We start from the raw sequence: 20,442 nt of genomic DNA, 5'->3' as shown, positions 1-20,442 counted from the left end.
TCCTCTTATCAACGATTTGGTTAACTAGCGAGTACAATACCTCCGGCAGAGGTGAATAATGTCTGTCTCTTTCCTGTATTTCACAGTTCCTGGAGGGTTAGAACCATCTAGGGCAGCGTGGAGTTTGCAGTGTGGAGGGCTGCTTGGAGGGCGGAGGGTGGCCGAAGGGAGCCAGGGCGGAGGTGACTGCAATCCAGGCGGCAACCCCAGCCACAGCGGCCCCCCCTCCCTGGGCAGCCAGCCAATCTTCGCCCCTGAACCTCAGGAATCTTCTGCAAAAGGCCAGGAAGCTCCCACCACCCCCACGGTGCCCATTCTGCCCCGGGCCTGTACCCTGGGACAGTCATCCCATCCGGCCCCCATCCCAGGCATCAGGGGCTAGGTGGGAAGACCACAGCTCCCACCCGCTGCAGAAGGACGCTTTGGTCCAGTCCCGCCCTCCCTGCCTCCCTCCTGTCCTCTGACCCAGGTAATGTCTGCATCACACTCAGGGTGCTCCTTTCATTGATTGCTCTGCCTTCTTCTGAACTCACCTGCTGCCCGCTAAGATTCTTCCATTCGCACTTATATGAAATCTGCCCTCCACCTGACATTCCGCACCAGCTCCCACCCTATTTTTCTCCATTTCTTTACCAGTAAACTTGTGTTGTCTACACTCGCCGTCCCCACTCCCACTGCCCCCCCCCTCACTCCCTCACTGCTCCTCCATGCATGCAGGATGCAGACAGTAGCTACTTGCGGAAGGGATAAATACAGGTAGGTCCCTGGAGGTTCCTTCTCTCCAGCTTCTTGCCCTGGCTGTAGCCCTGTCCCCATTCTATCCCCTTGACAGATCTGTTGGCCACATCTCAGGTGAGTCCTTAAAAAAGCCTCCCTGACGCTCTGGCTCCCTCTATCTTGTATGTCTGTGAGTCACAATTTACATGGCCGGCTTCACGGACTTTGACAGTTACATCGCATTCCTGACCGTTACAGATACGCATTTCCACTCTCTGGAAAGTTGCAGTGCACCTCACAACACAATGCTCATGAGGTGCTGATTTTTTCCACTCCCTGGGCAGAAACGTCCTCCCGACTTGCTCCTCCTTCTTAGCAAGGGGCTACTGAATGGGGAAGAGCTATATTGTCAGAAGGCAGCTGGCAGGATGTTCAGATGGGTGGGGAGAAGGAGCGGGCTACATTAGGGGCCTTGATAAGGCTTAGGGTGCAGAAGAGGCCCTGGGGCGAGGTCAGGGCCTGCTTTGGCATCACTGGGGAGAGAAAGCAGGTTCCCCAGTGCAAATATTCTGTAGGGCAGGGCAGCAGGGGCTCGGGCCCTGCACGGGTTTCCCAGTGAATGGGGGCTCATTACCACTCAGGATGTTTACTGAAAACCTGTGATAATCCCTCAAATGTGCACTTCTTTTTACTGTTCACAAAAACTCAGCTCCGCAGTCTCCACCAAGCCCTGGATGGTTCTGCCTCTAAAGGTCGTCAGTGACTTTTGGTGCTGACTCTGGGCGCGTTGCACCTTCACGGCGCTCCCAAGGGACCGTGAGACAGACACAGGTGTGAGTTACAAAATCCTTGGATCAATGCTCTGTCTCATTCTCCCACTCCCCCCCAACTTCACGAGCACCCGCTGTGTGCCACCAAAGGGATTAGACGGGGCTGGGAACAGAGAAGTCAAGGCAACTGGCAGGTTTCTAGAAGTAAAGGGTCTGGCCTCAAGGTCAGTAGGTTCTGGAGACCTCTGTTGCACGAGCAAAAGTTCACATACCATCTGCATGAACGGTAGCCTGGGTGGCGGGGAGGTCGTCTCACGTCACAGTAACAGTGGCCGGGTCCCTCACCCGAAGAGCAAGAAGTCTGTGGAAAACATAGCGATGCGGGGTTCCTTGAGGAATAAGTTGTTCCCTATAAGCGAATTAGCACATTGTTTGCAAGTAAATTTTTGAGAGAACAAGCTCAGCCCTTCAAATATCAAAACTTATTTCAACCGTTCAGGATAATATATTCCCTTAAAATATTTCATGCACTTTGCTGTCCAACTAAAATTAATTTATCCTTTTTCTGATGACAGAGGGCCATCTTTAGGAACAGTAAAAGGCATTCTAGTCGAATTTCTTAAAACCCTGACCAGAGGCAGGCTGTGTCAAATGGTTTAGCCCTAAGTTCTTTACAACCGGCAGAGGGACACGTGAGGATTCTTTCTTTTTCTGCCGCGCTCTGGGCCACGAGGCAATCTGAGGCAGCTTTTGAAGAACAAACACCAATTTGCTCTTAAGGCAGGAGGAATCTCTGTCCGGGCACAAGGGGCAACCCGAGCCAGGGACTGGCTTCTCTTTTCGGAGGAGCACCTGGGCTCAGAGAAGTCAAGCGCCTTGTTGGGGGTGGCGCGGCCAGTGAGCAGCAGGCTGGGTGGGATCTGCCGGGCTGAGGGCTCACATACCCAGACTGCTTCCTTCCCGCGTGTATCTGCCTCTTAAGAGTCGGGTTATCCAATATTTCTGTCCACACCCGCCTTCCCTTCCTTCTAATTTGCCGCTCGTAATTAGTGGGGATCGAGAGAAGCTCATTCGAATCGTGTTTTGTACAAAACCGGAGGGATCCAAGCCTGCCGCTCCCCAGCTTTTGTAATTCGGTGCCCGGGCTTGGCTGGCTACAGCTACGTCACCCAACTGGCAGTCTTTCTCACTTTTATCTAGATTCAAGACCGTTCTTTTCCTGGATTGCTGACCTTGCCAGCCTCTAAGATGTGTGGAATTATTTTATAGACGTGTGTTTTTTATTCATTTCAAATCCACAAGGCTGAGCTGTCTACCTACAAAACTGTAATTAGATGCGCTGGGAGGGAAAAAAAGAAAAAAGCTTGTATCTACTTCAAGCAAGATGAAGAGCCCTGGGCACCGGTTCAGCATGCGGTGAGGTAGCCAGAAGCGGCGTAAGAGAATATTTACGGATGAGGTGGGCCTGTATAAGCTCATCTGCCAGGTGTTAAAAAACATGCAAATTAAGCTAATTAGGCTCACAGACCCTGTCTCAACACTGTGTCCATGCCACCCACTAAAACACCTCAAAACACTTGACATCTGTTTAGAGCTTTAGTCTTCCGAAAGACCAGCTTCGGTCCTGACACAGTCTCCGTGCGTGCAGAGTAAATCTCCGCCTTCGGCTGCCCCACCAAGGCCTGATGCGCGCGATGCCAGGATCCTTGCTGAATGACTAACTCCTCCCAGTGACCATGGTGCTTTGTAATGATCGCTAAGCGCTTTACAAGCACGTGTCTCTTCTACAAGCCCGGTGGGGGGTGGGGGTGGGGGCAGGCGGTATCATCCCCACTGGACAGAGGAGGGGCCAGATTCAGAGAGTGGAAGTGGCCGTGCCCAAGTGCTAGACCGGAAAACGGCGATAGCGAGTCCCGGGCATCCTCTGTCACTACGCGGTGGCATCCTCTCTGTCACTACGCGGTGGCCTCCTGAAGGACGAGAGGGACCACCACTGATGGCGCAGGCCCCATAGAAATGTAACGGCAAGGATAGAGTTCAGAACGATTTTTTACAGATGCAGAAATGGGCTCCTTAAAAGGCCAATGACTTGCCCAGGATCACAGGTTCAAAGTGGCCGAGCCGGGGCCTTCAGAACCAAGCTTCTAAAGAACAGACGCTGGCTGTTCACACCACCCGGGGATGCGCGCAGTTTGTTATGCGATACTTGCCCGGAAAACGCTGGGGGCCCAAGGATGCACCTCTTTGTCAGACGCAGACTTTTTTTGCACAACAAAATAGGAAAGATTCAACAGACTCAAGCGACTACCACTAGAGTCCAGCGCCAACTTGGCTGCCGGCTGGTACTGGGCTCTAAGCAAGTTACTCTTCTGCCCAGTAGGCAGCCTGGAGAGGGTGCCTGGCAGCTGCCCACCGCAAGTATTGAAATCTCTTGTCTCGGCACCTGGAGGCCTCTCCTCTCACCTTTCTTCACACCCATTCAGGCCCCTTGCCGTTTTGCAAACACTCCAGGCCCTGTGTTGCCTCTGGGCCTTTGCCCATGCTGTTCCCTCTGCCTGTAACTTCTCCTGTATCTTTCAGCGGATCTTTCATCTGCATTACCTCCATGAACTGGTCCAGACCCTTGAGTCAGAATAGCTTTCTCTGCATTCCCTAGCATGGCTATACCGCTCTCCATCACAGGATTTGTCACACTGAATTATAGTACAGTGTTAATAGGCCTTTTTCCCTTACCTTCCACCCCCAGAGACCATGGCAGAGGCCAGGGCTTATTCATCTTTGTATTAACCTTGTTTAGCCCAGTCCCTCACAGACAGAGAGAGAGTTAGCTCAATAAATGTGAAAGGGCTGGCTGATGGTTGATGAACAAGGTTTTCATAGTTAACTCAGCTTCAATATGAAATTCAAAACAATGAAGAAGACAGGACTCAAACATAGCTGGGAAATAACATACACTTTTACTCTCAAAATAAATACTAATCAATTTTATTTTATAAATACAGATGCTGAGTTTTCTTCCAATTACCAACAGATCAGTTTCACATGCCATTTATTATTGGTGGTGGTTTAAAAAATTATTTAAATAACCAGTTAGGTCAGGATAAATGGGCACCATTAGAACCGCTAAAAAAATAGAGCTGGATACAATCTTCCAAAACTAATATTCTGAGGGGGAAAAAAAAATCTCTGGAATTTCTAAAGTGGGTAAGGGGAAGTGGAGAGAGGGAACACAATCAAATATTCATTTGATAACACTTGCCGGCCATTCAAAGTGTCTCCGCTACATGAAAATGGAAAGGGCTCTTAGCAGTTCAGACATGGATAGTAGTGGATTTTCATTTCAACTTATATCCTCAAAGCAAGTTTTATTTTCTTTAGCGATTTACAAGACTAACTAAAAAGATTAGTAGGAGATAATAACTCATCCCATATTTTGGCCTTGGCCACTCCAAGCAGAGGCAAAACTAATTCTGCAGCTTTGGAAAATGTCAAACAGAGCTCCTCCGGGAGACATGCAATACTGTTGGTTCTACCCCAAGTCAAGGCAGAAACTGTAGGCATCGAACAGACTCCATGGAAACCTGAAACCCAAACCAAGCGAACCCAAACGTAAGTCGTATTTTGAGGCATAACATCGTCGAACACAGTGTGGACCAAGCCAGTGTAGGAAACCAGTTCTGAGCTACCTAATATCACATTCAGTGGCAGGGCCACACGCTGCTGGTGTGTGTGTGTGTGTGTGTGTGTGTGTGTGTGTGTGTGTGCGCGCGCGCACAAAGCTGTGGATCCCAGAATCAGGGAGTCCACAAATAGGAGACTGTCAGATGGAGTCTCAGAGCCCCAGCTCTCTCTGGCTCTGTGGAACCTGAGGTACACACTGTCCCCGTGGCTGCTCTGCGTGTGGTCCCTCTGCCTGGGGGCGCCAGGACCTAGGCCAGAGGGCCTACAACTCCATGCACTGTCTTTAAGTTTGGCATGAAGTTCAAAGTCCACCCCCATATGTGGACTTTAAGCCACATGTGATGTACCTTCCACTGTTCAATACTAACACAATCCTTCCAGAACCTTTTTCTTTTGGGTGGGGTAAGTGCTATTTCACTGGAAGACCCCACACAGCCCAGCGTGATGTAAGACCACAGATATCTCCCCCCTCATTGACTCTACCGTGAATGGCAGGACATTGCGAAGAAGCCGTGACTCTAGAGTGCTTCTGCTTTAGGTTTGGAGTGGTTCCACCTCTTTATGTGAAATATGATGGATTTCTTCAGATCAACTTAAAGCTCTTAATTGCTTGCAGGTTGGGTCCATGTGTCAAGCATGGGTTGGGTGAGTTCTCTTTACATATGGAAAACAACAACACGAACCATTCTGCATGACAACAAGGCTGTAAATGAGAACTTGAGCCCAGGAGTGCTTGGACAATATATGAAAATGACCATGAAACCTAGGAGTTAAGCTGTTACGTCGGACAAATGCAGTTCCTGGAGAGAACACCTGTGAAGGTGTTTGCGCTGCTGTGCGGAACAGCACACGCTCGAGTCAACGACATTAGCTTAGGTACAGCCACGGTTTCTGTCCAGGCTCGTCCTGTCGCGATGGAAGATGGAGATGTAGGTTCGAGACGGATTTCAGAACTGGAAAGAACAAATCAGGTCAAGTGAAGTAAATTCAGTTTTTATTCTTCTATACAATACATGGGTATATGCATAAATTTTCCTTAAAGAGCTTGCAACCCTGAGGCAATGTCCTTGGGTATATAAAGTATATGGCAATAGCAAATGAAATCTGAGCTCCGGGGATGAAATTGGACTTGAAGAACATAATTTAATATGAACGCAACTGCACATACACCAATAGTATTCTATGCCTCATCTAAGCCTCTTCATCCAACTATCTCAACAGCCTTGCTGTCGGCACACTGGACAGCCTGACTCTCTACGGGTATTTCATCATATACAGCGCCTTCCTTTCCAACTGAAATTTAATAAATTAACATGGGATTTACATATGGGGATTTTTGTCTGGTGAGTGCAATGCCAGAAAGCATGCCTGGTTTTTGACTGCAGCGTCTGCCCACGTAAAAACTCTGGCCCCCAGAGGACACTGGATGTCATCTGACTATTGCAACCTTGGGAGCCCTTGAGGGTCCCCTGGGATCTACCAGAGGGGAAATTTTTCCCTCTCCTTGGAGGGTTACGTTAAGGGCATGGCTGATCTGAGGAGGTGGAAGGTCTTGGCTACCGCATTCGAGAACCAGTGACTCTGCCGTCCTCAGTTTTCAGGGTGCACGACCCACCTGCTGTGAAGACGGGGCAGCAGAGAGGCTGACTGGGGGCAGGGGCAGGAGCAGGGGCAGGTGGGCCTGGGTATAAGGAGACCATTGTGCTTCTTACTCATCAAACTAACGGATGGTCAAAGGTCTTTGAGTTAACTGGTGAAAACCTTTGTTTTGAATATTCGGTTTTCCAAAGTTTTATAAACTATGTTGAGGGCAAATGCTTATGAGAAACTAAAGGTGAGTTTATCATATTATTTATATATTATCATCTTCCCTCTGAGGATAACACAGAAGTGTAAATTAAAAAGCAGACAAATATCTTTAAGGTGACTCGAGCTAGAGAGTGAATTTTGCCTTAAGACAGTTGTCAGGCCTGAAAAGCAAACCTTGCAAGCAAACTCTAACTTTGTCTGGCCCACTGATACACAACGATCCTGAGCCCCTCCGTGATTTACAAAGTCTGTTTTTCCGAGGAATATCCTCCATTAATATTCATTTCGTGTCATAATTATTACAAGGGGTAACCAGTGCAGCTTTATCCTCATTTCAGGCAGCAACTCTGTCCTGGTCCTACCGGCTGGCTGCTCACTTCACTTATCGGAGCTCCTGCGTGGCCGGCGGAAGCTGGACACGTTTTCGTTCAGTGCATAGATCCTTCGGGAGAACTCTTCAAATTCTCCCAGGACTTGTTCGTCACACTCCACTGCCACGGCGCTATCCACCGGGATGCAGTTAAAGGCTTCTAGCTGATCGCCCGAGGTGAGACCCGTGGCTTCCATCCCGATGATCTCTTCCGCTTGCTCCACAGTACAGCAGAGCTCGGCCTCCGGCACCGGGAGGAATGCCCCCGGGAGCCGGACGCCGGAGGAGCCAGCCTGCTCGCCGGGCAGGAGAGCGCCGTTGACGGCGGCTGGGAGTCCAGAGAGGGCTCCTTCTTGTTCTTGGCTAGTGTTCACACTCACGTGACCTCCGCTTAATCTGTCACCCAAGTCAGCTCCTTTTTTCTTGCTTTCTTTGGAGAAGTCCAAGGAGGTATCCAAGGAGGAGGACAGAGATGTCGTCTTTCTCTCGGATTCTCCTACGGAAGGGATGGCGGTAACAGGCTGGGCTAGCGCGGAGTTGTAACTGGGAGGAGGGGTTTTGTACTGGAGTCTCTCATTCTCTGAGCTGGCCCGTTTTCGGTGTCCTTTGTCTGGGGAAGGGATCCCCCCAGAGAAGCCTACATCTGCACCTCCAAATATGGAGCTTTGTCTCTTTGGAACAGGGATTGCGCTGGAGGTGTGGTGTCTATCGCTAGAAGACAAACAAAAACGAGAAGTTATTTTCAGCTTTCGAACTCGGCCTAAGACTTCTGGATCCAGAGACAGGAAACAACATATTTAGGTTTGAGATAATAAAAATTGATAATAATCAAGTCTAGTATTAATTGTAGGGTCCGGATGCAAGAAAAAATATGAAGCAGTCTGAATTCAAGTTTGGGAGCTTCCTTCAAGAAGGATACAGGACACCCTACGATCTATCCAGAGGATGGTGCTCAGGGTGCGAGAGGAGAGAAATCATGTCTTTGGGGAAGAGGTGAAGTACCTGGAGAGGTGGGATTGGAAAAAAAAGGCATCTGAGGGATGTAATCAACCTTACTGGTCCAAAGGGCTATCGGTATTTATATTCTTGTATTAACTATTCAATGCTTAACTTATCGTCATGAAGCAGGCATCCTTATTTGGCAGAGAAGTTAAATGACTTGTCCCTGATAACCTCAGGGAGGCAGTGGCAGGCTAGACTACAACCCACGCCTCAAGACCTGATGACCAACAGGTTTTCTGATACCCAAATGCTAATCACCCTGCATTAGAGAACTGGCAGAGAGGGAACCAAGGAGACATCTATCTATCTAATGGACAATCTAATGGACTACTATCTATCTAATATGTATATCTATCTATATTTTTCGTAATGAAAAATTAATTTGGAAAATGGCTTCTCTTCTATCAGGTCAGTCACGCACACATTTTACAATACTCGGTCTTCAGTGCCTTCTTTTGAAGTTGAGTCCCTTCTCAGGAAGATACTTTTGGGCCAGCAATAACAATCAGTGTTTAGCATTTTAGTTCCTGAAGACATTTCACATATGCCATTTCACTAGGTTCTCACAAAAACCCTGTCAAGAAAGCAGGGTATACGCTATTGCTCTTAAGTCTGAAACAATAAATAATAATGAGTTCATAGAAATCGAGTATCCAGACCCTGGAAATGACGGTCGTGTTCAATGCTGGGCTACTTAAGCCACCCCTGTGGCACTGATCACAGTTCTAGATACTACACTTGGATGAAGATAGTCAGCTCAGTTCACTGATAGGAAAAGAATGATCCAGAGACGGAGGTGCAAACACAAGATCCCTTTGACTTGTATTCTTCCAATGAGGACACACGCACAGAAGTGACTTACAAAACAGCTACTCGGCTGGAAAAGAGACGAGACTTGAAACTATATTCACCCAACAGACAGCTATTACATGTGCCAGCCTCGGGGAGGGGAAACAGATACAAGACAGGACAGGGCCTGCCTCTGAGGAGCTTCCAATCTTGCAGAAGAAAGGCCCCCGTAATTATTGAAATGATACATTTTCAAATTACAGTTGTGAGAAGTGCCCTGAAAAAGAAGGAAGGGTCTAGGGTTCCTTCCACCCATGTCCACAGCCACAAGCCCTTATGCCAGCTCCCTGCTCCCTTTTCTCTCAGACTTTTTCTGATGCTAGATTATGCCTGTGGTCTCTGACACCTAAGCAAGGGTTCTTCTTCTTGCAAAAAGGCAACCACCAGACTTCTAATCCATGGGCCTACCAGACTCCATTGCTTGGCTATGAGCGTGGGTGCCTGGAGAGATTTCATAATTAGGGGTGGTCACTGGGGTGCATATGAAACAGCACAAGCAGCCCAGTAAATTACTGTTTTTAGTCCTCAAGAAAAACAAAACAAAACAGAGCCAAATCTACTGGCCTTAATCTAGGTTTTCAGTTAATATGTTGTCAAAACTCACAGCGATTGGGTAAGCCACACATTTTTGCCAATCTTGTTGTTTTTACTATACCACTTGCTGACAGTGTCCCTCTCTGAATGATTTTGCAGGGGGCCCAGGTAATCAAACCAAAACAAAGCATCAGCACCACCCACAGACCCTTTTTTTTCTGGAGCAGACGGGCCAAGCTTTCAGCTGCCACCCCAGCCCAGGAGGGTGAGAAGCACCAAGTGAACCAGCCTGGAATGCTGAAGGTGACGTCGCTGGCACACAGCCAGAGGCCAGGTGCCTAAGCACTCACTGCCACGAAGGGTGAACGACATGATACCCTCATTGCCACGGCCACCTGGCCCCACCCTGTGGGCTCTCTGCTCTGCTTCTCTGCTGGGCTGCAGGTGGGCTGACAAAAAGCAGGGCATGAGGAACAGACCTGGGCGCAAGCTGTGCTTACGACACAAGAGAACAGGGGATTTTGTAGCCTTCGTTGATTCCGAGACCCCTTGAAAGCTCTCCACAGCTCTGTACGACAGAAAAGTAATAAAGTTTCACATCCCTCCTCTCAACTATAATGGGAAGGCAGCTACCATTTTCTTGTACATCAATAAAGTTGAACCCTCGCATCTACCTTGTGGAAAAGGTAGGCAGGTGGGTGGTTTTGTTCAAGGCTGCAGAGCCCACATCTGAGCCAAATTTGGTCGGACTCCAGAGCCCACGCTGTCTGTTGCGTCCCAAGTGGGAAAGTCATATTCAAATTCAACTGACACTTGCTAAGTGCCAATGGAATGCCACACCTCAAGCTAAATGCCATTACACAGGCCTTCTCATCTAACCCGCTCAGCCTGTATCTAAGCTCTGGGGTGCTACTCCTATTTTAATGGATGGATTCTAAGTCTGTACGAGGTAGAGACTTTGGCATTTTCTGACATCCCAATTTTTAAAAAAAATGTTTACTTTGCGCGCACGAGAGAACGCACGCATGCACACAAGTGGGGGAGGGGTGGAAAGAGAGGGAGAGAAAGCATCTCAAGCAGGCTCCACACTGTCAGCGCAGAGCCTGACTCAGGGCCTGATCTCATGAATCATGATCCGAAATCAAGAGTCGGATGCTCAACCGACTGAGCCACCCAGGTGCCCCCTGACATCCTGATTTTTGCAGCATTCTCCAGTTCCTTTAGATTTTTATGAGAACCCAGGGAATGATAACGTAGGATACAATTTGGAAAGTCCAAGTAACGGTAAAATGTCCCCCCTGAATAATGGTAAAAAAGATGAGTTATTACAGGTAGACAAGGAAGTCTACGTATCTAAAATTTGCCCTTTAATCACCACATGTTGTCTTTCTCCCCATTTTAGTCATGTGCAGTAAGACTTTTCAAGCATTTTTATTAAAGTCTTTCTTATTATATATACATATATATATATATTTAATTTTAGAGAGAGAGAGAGAGAGAGAGAGGGAGAGAGAGAGAAAGGGAGACAGAGAGAGAGAGAGAGAGAGAGAGAGAGAGAGAGAGAGAGAGAGAATCCCAAGCAGGTTCCATGCTCAGCACAGAGCCTGACATGTGGCTCAATCCCATGACACTGGGATCATGACCTGAGCCAAAATCAAGAGTCAGATGCTCAACCAACTGAGCCACCCAGGTGCCCCAAAGTCTCTCTTACAATCTTAAAAAGAGTAAGCTGAAGAAAAGAGGATTTTCTTAATAACACTGGGCCATCACTATGAACATGTGTTACTGAACTGTGACATGGGGAAGAGATGACAGGACACTCAGGGGCACAAGTCCGGGTCTCTGGGCTCTGCCACCTGTACCCACGCTTCCCTGGGTCCTCTCTCACCGCCAGGCTGGTGGCTCATGTGCGCCGATGCACTTGTCTGCAGGCCCTTGTCTTTTGTTAATGTCTGCCAGCTCACTGTGCCCTCGTGTAGTGGATGGCCTGAGAACTGTGTGCAAAAGAGTACATCGGCTTGAGTGAGGGGCCAGCACATGGCCGGGGCATAACACACTTGGCTTTATGAGTTTTGCAACATTAGTTTTGGCTGCTTAGAGTTAATTTTTTTATTACTTCCAGGATCTCAGCAGTGTTCCAGATTTTTCAGATACCTGAGTTCTAAACAGCTGAAGTGCTGAATGATTACATTAAAATATATACACACACGCATTTTTAATTATTATAATATTTTATACTCCCTGAAAAACACAAGCAATATAAACTACATAAAAAATAAAAATCACTCACAAGCCTATTGCCTATCGAATAATTTTGAGTATTTTGTTTTTAGGCTTTGATTTTACATATATGTGTTTAATTAAAAAAGAGAAAAAAACCCTGAAGTTATGTTTGTTGTATATATATAATTCTGTATCCCACCACTGGAATTTATTAAAATCTTTTGGTAAATAACTCTAAATGGCTGCTCCACTGAATGGAATATTATTCTCTTATTTGTGTAGAGTTAGGATATTTCTAAAATTTTACTATTAAAAAACAAATTGCTGTGAGCATCTCTGTATAAAAACACAATGCATAGATTTTTAATAAAACAATTTAGATTTTTGCATTTGATAGAAAGTTTCCAAAGGGAACCTTCATTACACATTTTAGTACAAGCTAAATTCTTACAATTAAAAAAAAGGACATTTTACTTCTATTATTCCCTACACAATAGAAAGGTAGCAATTAAAGAGGCAAATGATAGATCAAAAAAGAATGCCTGGGAGGTTTCAAGATTCTTTTTGTCTGATTATAGTGCGGGTTTACGACGATTTCATCGAGACGGAAGAAGAGGTCAGAATGCATAGACTTCCTAATTACATGACCAATTTTTAAAGGCTGTTGACAATTTACTTATCAAATGAAATTAGTGCATTATTTGAATTGTGATGAATAACTTACGGGGAATTTTTCCTCTTAGAAACAACCAGAGTAAACCTGGATATTTGGGGGAGGGGTGGATGCAGCAGGAAACATGGTAGCTTTGCTCCGTCCTCCACTCCGGCCAAGGCTCCCTCTGTGTTCTATGGCGCTAGATCTGGGGGCCCGGAGCCCGAGGTTTGGTAACTGGACCAAGTCCCCTACTTCACCGCACACATTCTCCTTGGCTGTTTGCCTCGAGTGGATGGATGTCTTTTCCAGCTTGGCTTAAGTCCAAACTGGAAACCTGGAAACATGACATCTGGGGTTTAATGCTGCAATTAGAAGGAATTTATTAAAAAACAACAACCCACAGATATTGTAATGGCCAATTTACCAGGCCACGGTTTAGGGAAACATGGGATAGGTTGTTGAGTAACTGAACCACATCGGGACTGTTAGATTACTTCATAATCAACCTTTTGCCACGAGTACAAAAGGATACCCTAGAGTCACAAACAATAGCCTGATGAGGGAGAAGTCAAGTGGTTTGGAGTTTAGAGGTCAAGGAGGATAGTCTGGTTTAAATTTGGCTTCTCTGGATCAAAGTCTTCTCTGATCTCCCTAAATTAAGGTGATTAATTTCTTTCTCATTCTGTGAGTCCTTATTTATTGCAGTTGGTTATTTTTTTTATCTCTTCAGCTATATCTGGAGATAGTGGTGGTGATGAGGAAGGGTGCTCAAAACCTAGACCCTCCTCCAAGCTCTGCAGTCATGACCGTCTATTTGGAGTTATAACTTAAGGTCGAACTCACCACTTGCTTGTTATATGACTGTAGACAGTCCCTTATCTTCTCTGTGCTTTAGCTTCCTCCTTCATAAACAGATCACTGGACTACAGTAAGGATTAAATAAAATAATGCACCTGAAATAGAAGAATGCCTGACGTACATACTAGTGTCAGTAGTAGCTGTAATTGTGATTGCTGTCATTATTACCAGCTTCCACGGGCTTCGGATTCCCAAAGAATTGCCCTCATTTTACAGAAGGGGTAACTGAGACTCAAGGGCATTAATGTCTCAGACCATGGAACACAGGTAATTGGGCGTAGAGGCAAGGCCAGAATCTAGGTCTCCTTCCTCCTACTGTTTCTTCCTACATAGAATTGTTTAGAACAGGGACAAACGGAACTCTTCCCATCCGCCCCCTCTCCACTTCTGCACATCAGGGAGCTAGCTGCAAGAAGGAGAAAAAGAACTAAGGCAAGTGTAAAAGAGTATTGAAAGAAAAATACTAAATCAATCAGAAGTGAAATATCACTGCAGCTTTTTTTTTCTTTTCTTTTCTTTCCTTTTCTTTTTTTTTGTAGACGGGGGTGGGGGAGGCTTTGAATAAAGTAGAAATGCTCAACTGCCTCTATTTACATGATCTGCTAAATGCTTAGGGACTAAAAGAACTTCCCAGAATCCTCTGAGATACATTCCAGTTGTCCCGAGACCTCTGATGTATCATTTTTCTGTACGAATTTAGCTTCAGGGAGAAAGCATTTTTGTAAGAGGGAGAATTTCTGTTGTCCCAGCCTAAATGAGGAGGACCCCGTTCAGCCTTTTAGAACCATTATACAAATACTTTGCCATGAGGCCAATCTGGGAGACAGTAGAACCCAGTTCGTTCCACTCCGCTATTCTTGCCTCCACAATTTCCCCTCCTCCTCCTCTTTCTGCTGGTTGTACTGCCTAAGGCAATAGCCTCCTTTAAAAAGAACAAGGACTGGGAGAAAGAAAACAGGGTAAGAGAGCACTGGTCCAAAATATGTTTCTGCTTCCATATCTCCCATATATATTCCAGACCTCCACATGGAGCTCCGCCATTATGAGATATGGCAGACTGGTGAAGCACTTCACGGCTCTGAACCAATGTCTCCTTTTCTGTAAAACATGAATATCCACCTAACAGTTTTTACAGTGAGGACTAACACTCTTAGTACAATGAGGAGGTACTCCACAGACTGTTATTAATAATAAAACAACGGCAGGTAACATTGATGAAGTGTGATGAAGTACTGTGTTAGTAGCTTTCTACATGGTCTCATTTAATCTTCATCTCTATGAAGTATTACAAACATAATCCACCTTTCACAGATGAAGAGACTCAGGCATAAAGGTTAGGTAACTTGCCCAAGTCACAAAGCAACTAACCGTGATTGAACAAACACAACCCGACGAAGTAAGCGTTAGCTTCCTTCTCTCTCCCAGTCCCCAGGACTTGCCACCACAATGCCTACATGTGATCGTACTTCTGTTTGAGGGAGGGGTGAGACTCAGAAGAATAATTTTTAGGCCAAATGGCTTGGCATGTTTTCTTTCTCTTCTTCTCTTGCCTATATTAAGTTTGTGTGGCTTTTCTGATTTCCTTGGAATTGTTATTCTGTTATAAGAATGCTGACGGATCTAAGCATCAATTATGAAAACACAAGTACATCCTGTCACAAAATGATATAAAGGTGGGGACTTAGGGGAAAATGAAATAAGGGAAAAATGGAAAGATTTACCACATCGAGAGAGTTCTCGAAGATGAGGTGAAGTCTTAGCTATTGGAAGTGATTTTTTTTCCCTGTTCTCCTCCAGATTCACTTGTCCTTGTTTTATCTGTCTACAACCAGGTCCCATCCCATAAAGGTACTGGGAGAGAGCACACTTCACCGTCTCAAATATGTGTCTTTCCCTCCTACAGAATGTTTCCTCTGAGGAACATTACTAGATCACAGCTGGTCAAAATGCTAAATCTTGATTGTCTGGATCCTGGCCAAAGTCTACAGCTACAACGCGGTAGAATAAGAATACTTAAAAAGAAAAAAAGAAAAAAAAAAAAAAGACCCACTTTTAAACAACATTCGATCTTCTTTCTCCCCCTGCAGCAAGCTATGACCTCACGGCAGTGAGGCCTCTGCATGGAGGTGTTTAAGTTGGTTTACGGCCATTAGAAATGTTTGAAGCTTTGGTACTGCTCTGTGCCAATAGCATGTCAACTGTGCTAAAAAGCAATAATAGTTTCTCACCTTCTTAAAGATTACTGCTTAAATAATGCAGAGCAACGACAGGGCTGCAGAGTGCCAAAAGAAGGTTGCCAAGGCGAAGCTGAGGTAGAATTACGTCTTTTGGCAGCTACAGAATTATGACATAGAGTTAGTTTTTTTTAAAAAACAACCTCCATAAATTAGACTACTATCCTTTTTCAAAACCCCGCAGAAGTTGGGATCCGTCCTTCTCCTTGCTCTCTCTCAGATCGGGTGGAAACAAAGAGCCTCGTTTTGCAAAAGCCAAATGTAACAGCTAGCTCTTAACCTCCTGGGGGGTGGCTGGGGGTCAACATTTCTAAGCACGGAGTCCCCTGGCCACAGGCAAGCAGTCTAAAGGCCTCTCACCATTACCAGATAAGTAAAAGTGGTTAATCTTTGCCCTGGATGTTAAGAGAAACAAGAAACAAAATAAAAATAGAAACAATCTTGGGCCAAAAGCAGAGGCTGAAACCTGTGCCAATGGTCACCTTTCCCCTGGGCTCAGCTTGGAAGGTTCCCTGCCAAAATCTGACTAAATAAAAACACAAAGTTTAAAAAGGTATAACTGAACAAGGAAGCCTTTAGATTTTATTTAAACTAAGGGCTGATGGAAAGATGAATTATTTGTGAAAGAGAAAGTTCCACAGGCAAAGGGTAAAACAAGCGAGCTGAAGAAGTCCATTTCCCGGGGCTATGTGATCTGAGGGCCTGGCCATCAGGACAACGGGGCCTAGCTTGGGAAAGGGAGGCCTCAGCACAGGACAGCGGACAGAGGCTCAGAGGGTGCCCACAGGCAGGAGCCCATCTGGAGGCCAGTTCAGTCCCAAGCCTGAGCTCCCTGGGCTCAGGGAATAGAGGGTGATCCTTCAGGGAGACAGAGAGGGGTCCCAGGAGGAGTCAAGTCAACCACTTCACCCATCAGCTCTCATTGTAAGAAATCGTCATACAAATTAATGTATTAAAATTACAGCCAGGCAACAAACATTGTAAGGACCGTAGAAACAGAGATGGCAGGGATGACACCAGGGGACCCTTTGGAATGTCTGGCTAACAGTTGAGACATGGGAGCTTAACAAGTGTTCATGCTGAAAATTAGGGGGAAAGAAAAAAAAGGAAGAAAAGTAGCTGTACCTCTGCCAGGGACACCAGAGGAACAGCAGTGTCACAGAGCCCAACCTCAGAGAGAACTCGGAAAATGAAAACTTTGGTCATAGGATGCTTTCCGAATTTCATAGGTAGATCTGCAAAGCGAGCTAAAGGCGGTTTTAGACTCCAGAGGCCAATGGCAGAATCCGTGAATGTAAGTCTTTGCGAGATACTGTGAAAGCGGAACCACCACATTCTAATAAGTTCTGACATGAGCTGAACCATGGGGATTTAGTTGTTTGCTGTTTTAAAAGACAAACGAGTAGCTCTGCCACCATTTCCCAAGATGCTGGAGGCCTTCATCTGAAGCGCTTGAATTACACTTAGCCGTCACAGGATCATCACACAGTGAGAGACTGTGGGGCTCCAGGAATAGCATCTTGGAAGCCTTATCTTTTGTAGTCCTCTGTGCTACTAAAAGAGGTACAGTATGAAACTGTAGGCATATTAACAAATGAAGTGATTTACTCCCTAATTCAAATATATATTGAGTGTCTATTATGCACGAAACACTGGGGATATAATAATGGTGGAAAATAAGGCCGCAGTTCCTGCTTTTGTGGAGGTTACACCACTATGGGAGAGGACAGAGACTGCCACAGAATAATGACAAAAACGTAAAATGATAACCTCTGACACATGCCGTGCAGGAGAGGACATGGGCAGAACCGACCCAGAAAAGGCCAAGAACTGAAGGGTTAGTAAAATTGTTCACCAGGTGAAGAATGGGTCAGAGGTAACAGCATCTTCCAGGCAAAAGGAGAGAGAACAAGGAGGATCCGAAAGGTCGTGAAGTGAAGAGCAGAATGGTAGAATATAAAGCTGGAGAGGAAAACAAAGTCTAGACCATGCAGAAACCCATAGGCCATGTCTAGAATTTTCTCTTTAAGTCGTGAAAGTGTTTTAGGCTAGGGATATTTGGGGGGGGGGGGGTGGTGTGGGGAAGGTGGTGAAGAGAAAGAGAGATTTATTAATCGATTGATTGACTTGTATTTTGGAAAGTGCACTCTGGCTGAAGTTCGAGAATAGACTGGAGGGGGCCCCGAGTCGATGCTAGGGGACCACAGGCTGTGCAGCAGTACAGGGGAGAGATGATGGAGGCTCAGACCAGAATGGAAATACGAGGACATAGACAAGTAGACATATTAGGGGAGATCAGCAGGGGCTGCTAAGATTAGATATGGGGATGAGAGAGAAAGGGAGGAACCAAGGATTATGCATGGTTTTCTAGAGATTCCATTTGCGGAAAACAGCACTGGAAGACCACGAGGCTTATGGTGGTTGGGTTGGAAGGCAGGAAGGAAAAAACACAGGCACACAGAATGTGCTGTGAAAACATCCAGGGGGCAATCTGAATAGAGGTCTAATATCCGAAAAGAGATCCGGGCTGAAGATTTACACTTGTGCTTCATTTTAGAGTGGGTGATAATTAGAAAGATGGTTGTGGACAAGATCGCCTTGGACCGGAGAATGAAATGAGAGAAAAGAGGGCTTAGGACCGAACCTTGAGGGGCTCCAGTTTTTATGACGAGGTAGAGGAAGAGGGAGCCTGCAAATGTGACAAGAAGGAGCAGTCAGAAGGGAAAAAAGAAAACCAGGAGAGGGTTATAATAACAGCATTCCTTTTCTGGAATCACAAGATGCTAAATAATCCCGTGTATAAAACATTTTTATTCTTAACATAGTTACAAGAGAGGCTGTACTGAGTAATAAAGTGGGGCCGCAAAGCTATTCTGCTTGGGGCCAAGTTTTAGGTCCTCCACTTGATGGCTGTGTCATTGTTATTTTAACCTCTCTGTGCCTCAGTTTCCTCATTTGTAAGGCGAGGGAGGACAGTGGGTCCTAATTCACGGGGCCATTGTGAGAGTTAAATGAGTTAACTAAGTAATATATTCAAAATGTTTTGGAAGGCTGCCTGGTTTGCAGTAACAGTCGTTTGACATTAGCTATAATGACACTGCTTACTATATATCGCCAGCCACTAACAGAATTGTTGACAAAGCATCACATAAAATGATCTTTAATGTTAAACTCCAAACTTAAAACACAGGGAATTGCGTCTAAATTGAGTTTAAATTCGAAGGTCATAATGAAGTAGTCAGAGGTCATTTTTAATGCTGCAAACTCTTGTCAAACTTTTGATGGGCAAAGACCATAGCTCTACAGCCTTCTTGAAACCTAACCCAGTGCTTTAGATCTAGAAGGATGTTTGTCTGCTGATACTTGGCACATGCTGATGGGTCTCTCCCAAAAAACACTGACTTCTTAGTATGGGATAGATAGGTGGCTTTTCTGCTAATTCTTTCCCTCCATGCATTTAAATATACCCATCTTCCAAAGTCCAATTCAACTCCTATCTCCTTCAATAAGCCTTCTTTAACCATGTCAGTTTAATGTGATCTCTTTGAACAGCCTCAGTACTTGAATTTTACTATCCAACTGATGTTTAATATGATCACTTGTATTGCTACACATATTTTGGTAGACATAATTGACATCCACATTCACTGCCTGGCAGTCTGCTAGGCTCTGGAAATAAAGAAGTGTATAAAATAAGGGTTCTATCAATAAAGAGTTCCCAATGTAAGAGAGAAGATGGAGAGAGTTAACCAATTAACACCACGGTGCTTTGTGCACAATATACACTTCATACATTGTAATGGAGGAGGGAGCAAGTTATCATCTGGAGGACTCATCACAGGAGGCTATATTTGATTGGTGCCTTGAAGCATAAGGGGGAGTTAATCCGTCTGTGTGTGCGTGTATAGGGGGGAAGAGTAAGAAATGAAGGGCAGGATAAAGCAGAATAAAATACAGTCTGTGTGCAGTCCAACTATGGAGCCAAGTCTTGTAAACACTGCAAAGGAGGGACCTAGTCTTCTATTTCTTGAAATCTACTCCTTCACTTTCCGGTCTAACGTAGTAAAGAATGGGTATTAAGGGAATGTGTTTGTTTTATGAATAAATGGATTTAATTAGTTGTACTCAAAAGGAATAACTTATGGCTTTTCTTTTGGCAAAGTGTTGAGAAACATTCTGTTCATGTAAAAAAGCAGGTAAAAAAAAAGAACACTACAGGATTACTTATAACGTGAAAAACCAAACGATCTAAAGATACAGTTACAGTAAATCTAAATGAGGAGACATTATGCAGCCATTAAAATGATGCTAAAAAGTTTTATTATTTTTTAATTTTTATTAAAAAAAATTTCTTAACGTTTTATTTATTTTTGAGACAGAGAGACAGAGCATGAACAGGGGAGGGGCAGAGAGAGAGAGGGAGACACAGAATGGGAAGCAGGCTCCAGGCTCCAAGCCGTCAGCCCAGAGCCCGGCGCGGGGCTCGAACCCACGGACCGCGAGATCATGACCTGAGCTGAAGTCGGACGCCCAACCGACTGAGCCACCCAGGCGCCCCGATGCTAAAAAGTTTTAAATGGCATTGATAAAAGACTTAAGATGCGATGTACAAAAAAGCAGATATATACGACTGTACAGACTGACCAACGCTAGGTAACGGTTACTGGGTACCTGCCATGTGGCTACCTGGGTTTGAGACGTGCTCTAAGTATAAAACATACGCTGGTTTCAGAAGGCTTA

At 45.5% G+C, this 20,442-nt stretch overlaps 1 protein-coding gene across 5 annotated transcripts in view; it reads right to left on the bottom strand.

Moving 5' to 3' along the window:
* Positions 1-792: 792 nt before the first annotated feature.
* Positions 793-20,442, bottom strand: part of UVRAG (UV radiation resistance associated) — a 296,175-nt gene continuing 276,525 nt past the window's right edge. For 4 of the 5 annotated variants that reach the window (XM_027039850.2, XM_053203713.1, XM_053203716.1 and 1 more), the window contains exon 15: positions 4,457-8,058. In XM_027039850.2, the coding sequence (XP_026895651.1) occupies positions 7,356-8,058 (703 nt within the window). In that variant the 3' untranslated portion in view covers positions 4,457-7,355. Of the gene's footprint in view, positions 1,897-4,456; positions 8,059-20,442 lie in introns of those variants that run through there. The other variant, XM_053203714.1, reaches the window with a different exon arrangement.

The sequence above is a fragment of the Acinonyx jubatus genome, chromosome D1 (genome assembly GCF_027475565.1).
Source record: "Acinonyx jubatus isolate Ajub_Pintada_27869175 chromosome D1, VMU_Ajub_asm_v1.0, whole genome shotgun sequence".
NCBI lineage: Eukaryota > Metazoa > Chordata > Mammalia > Carnivora > Felidae > Acinonyx > Acinonyx jubatus.
This window is presented reverse-complemented; position numbering and strand designations above follow the sequence as displayed.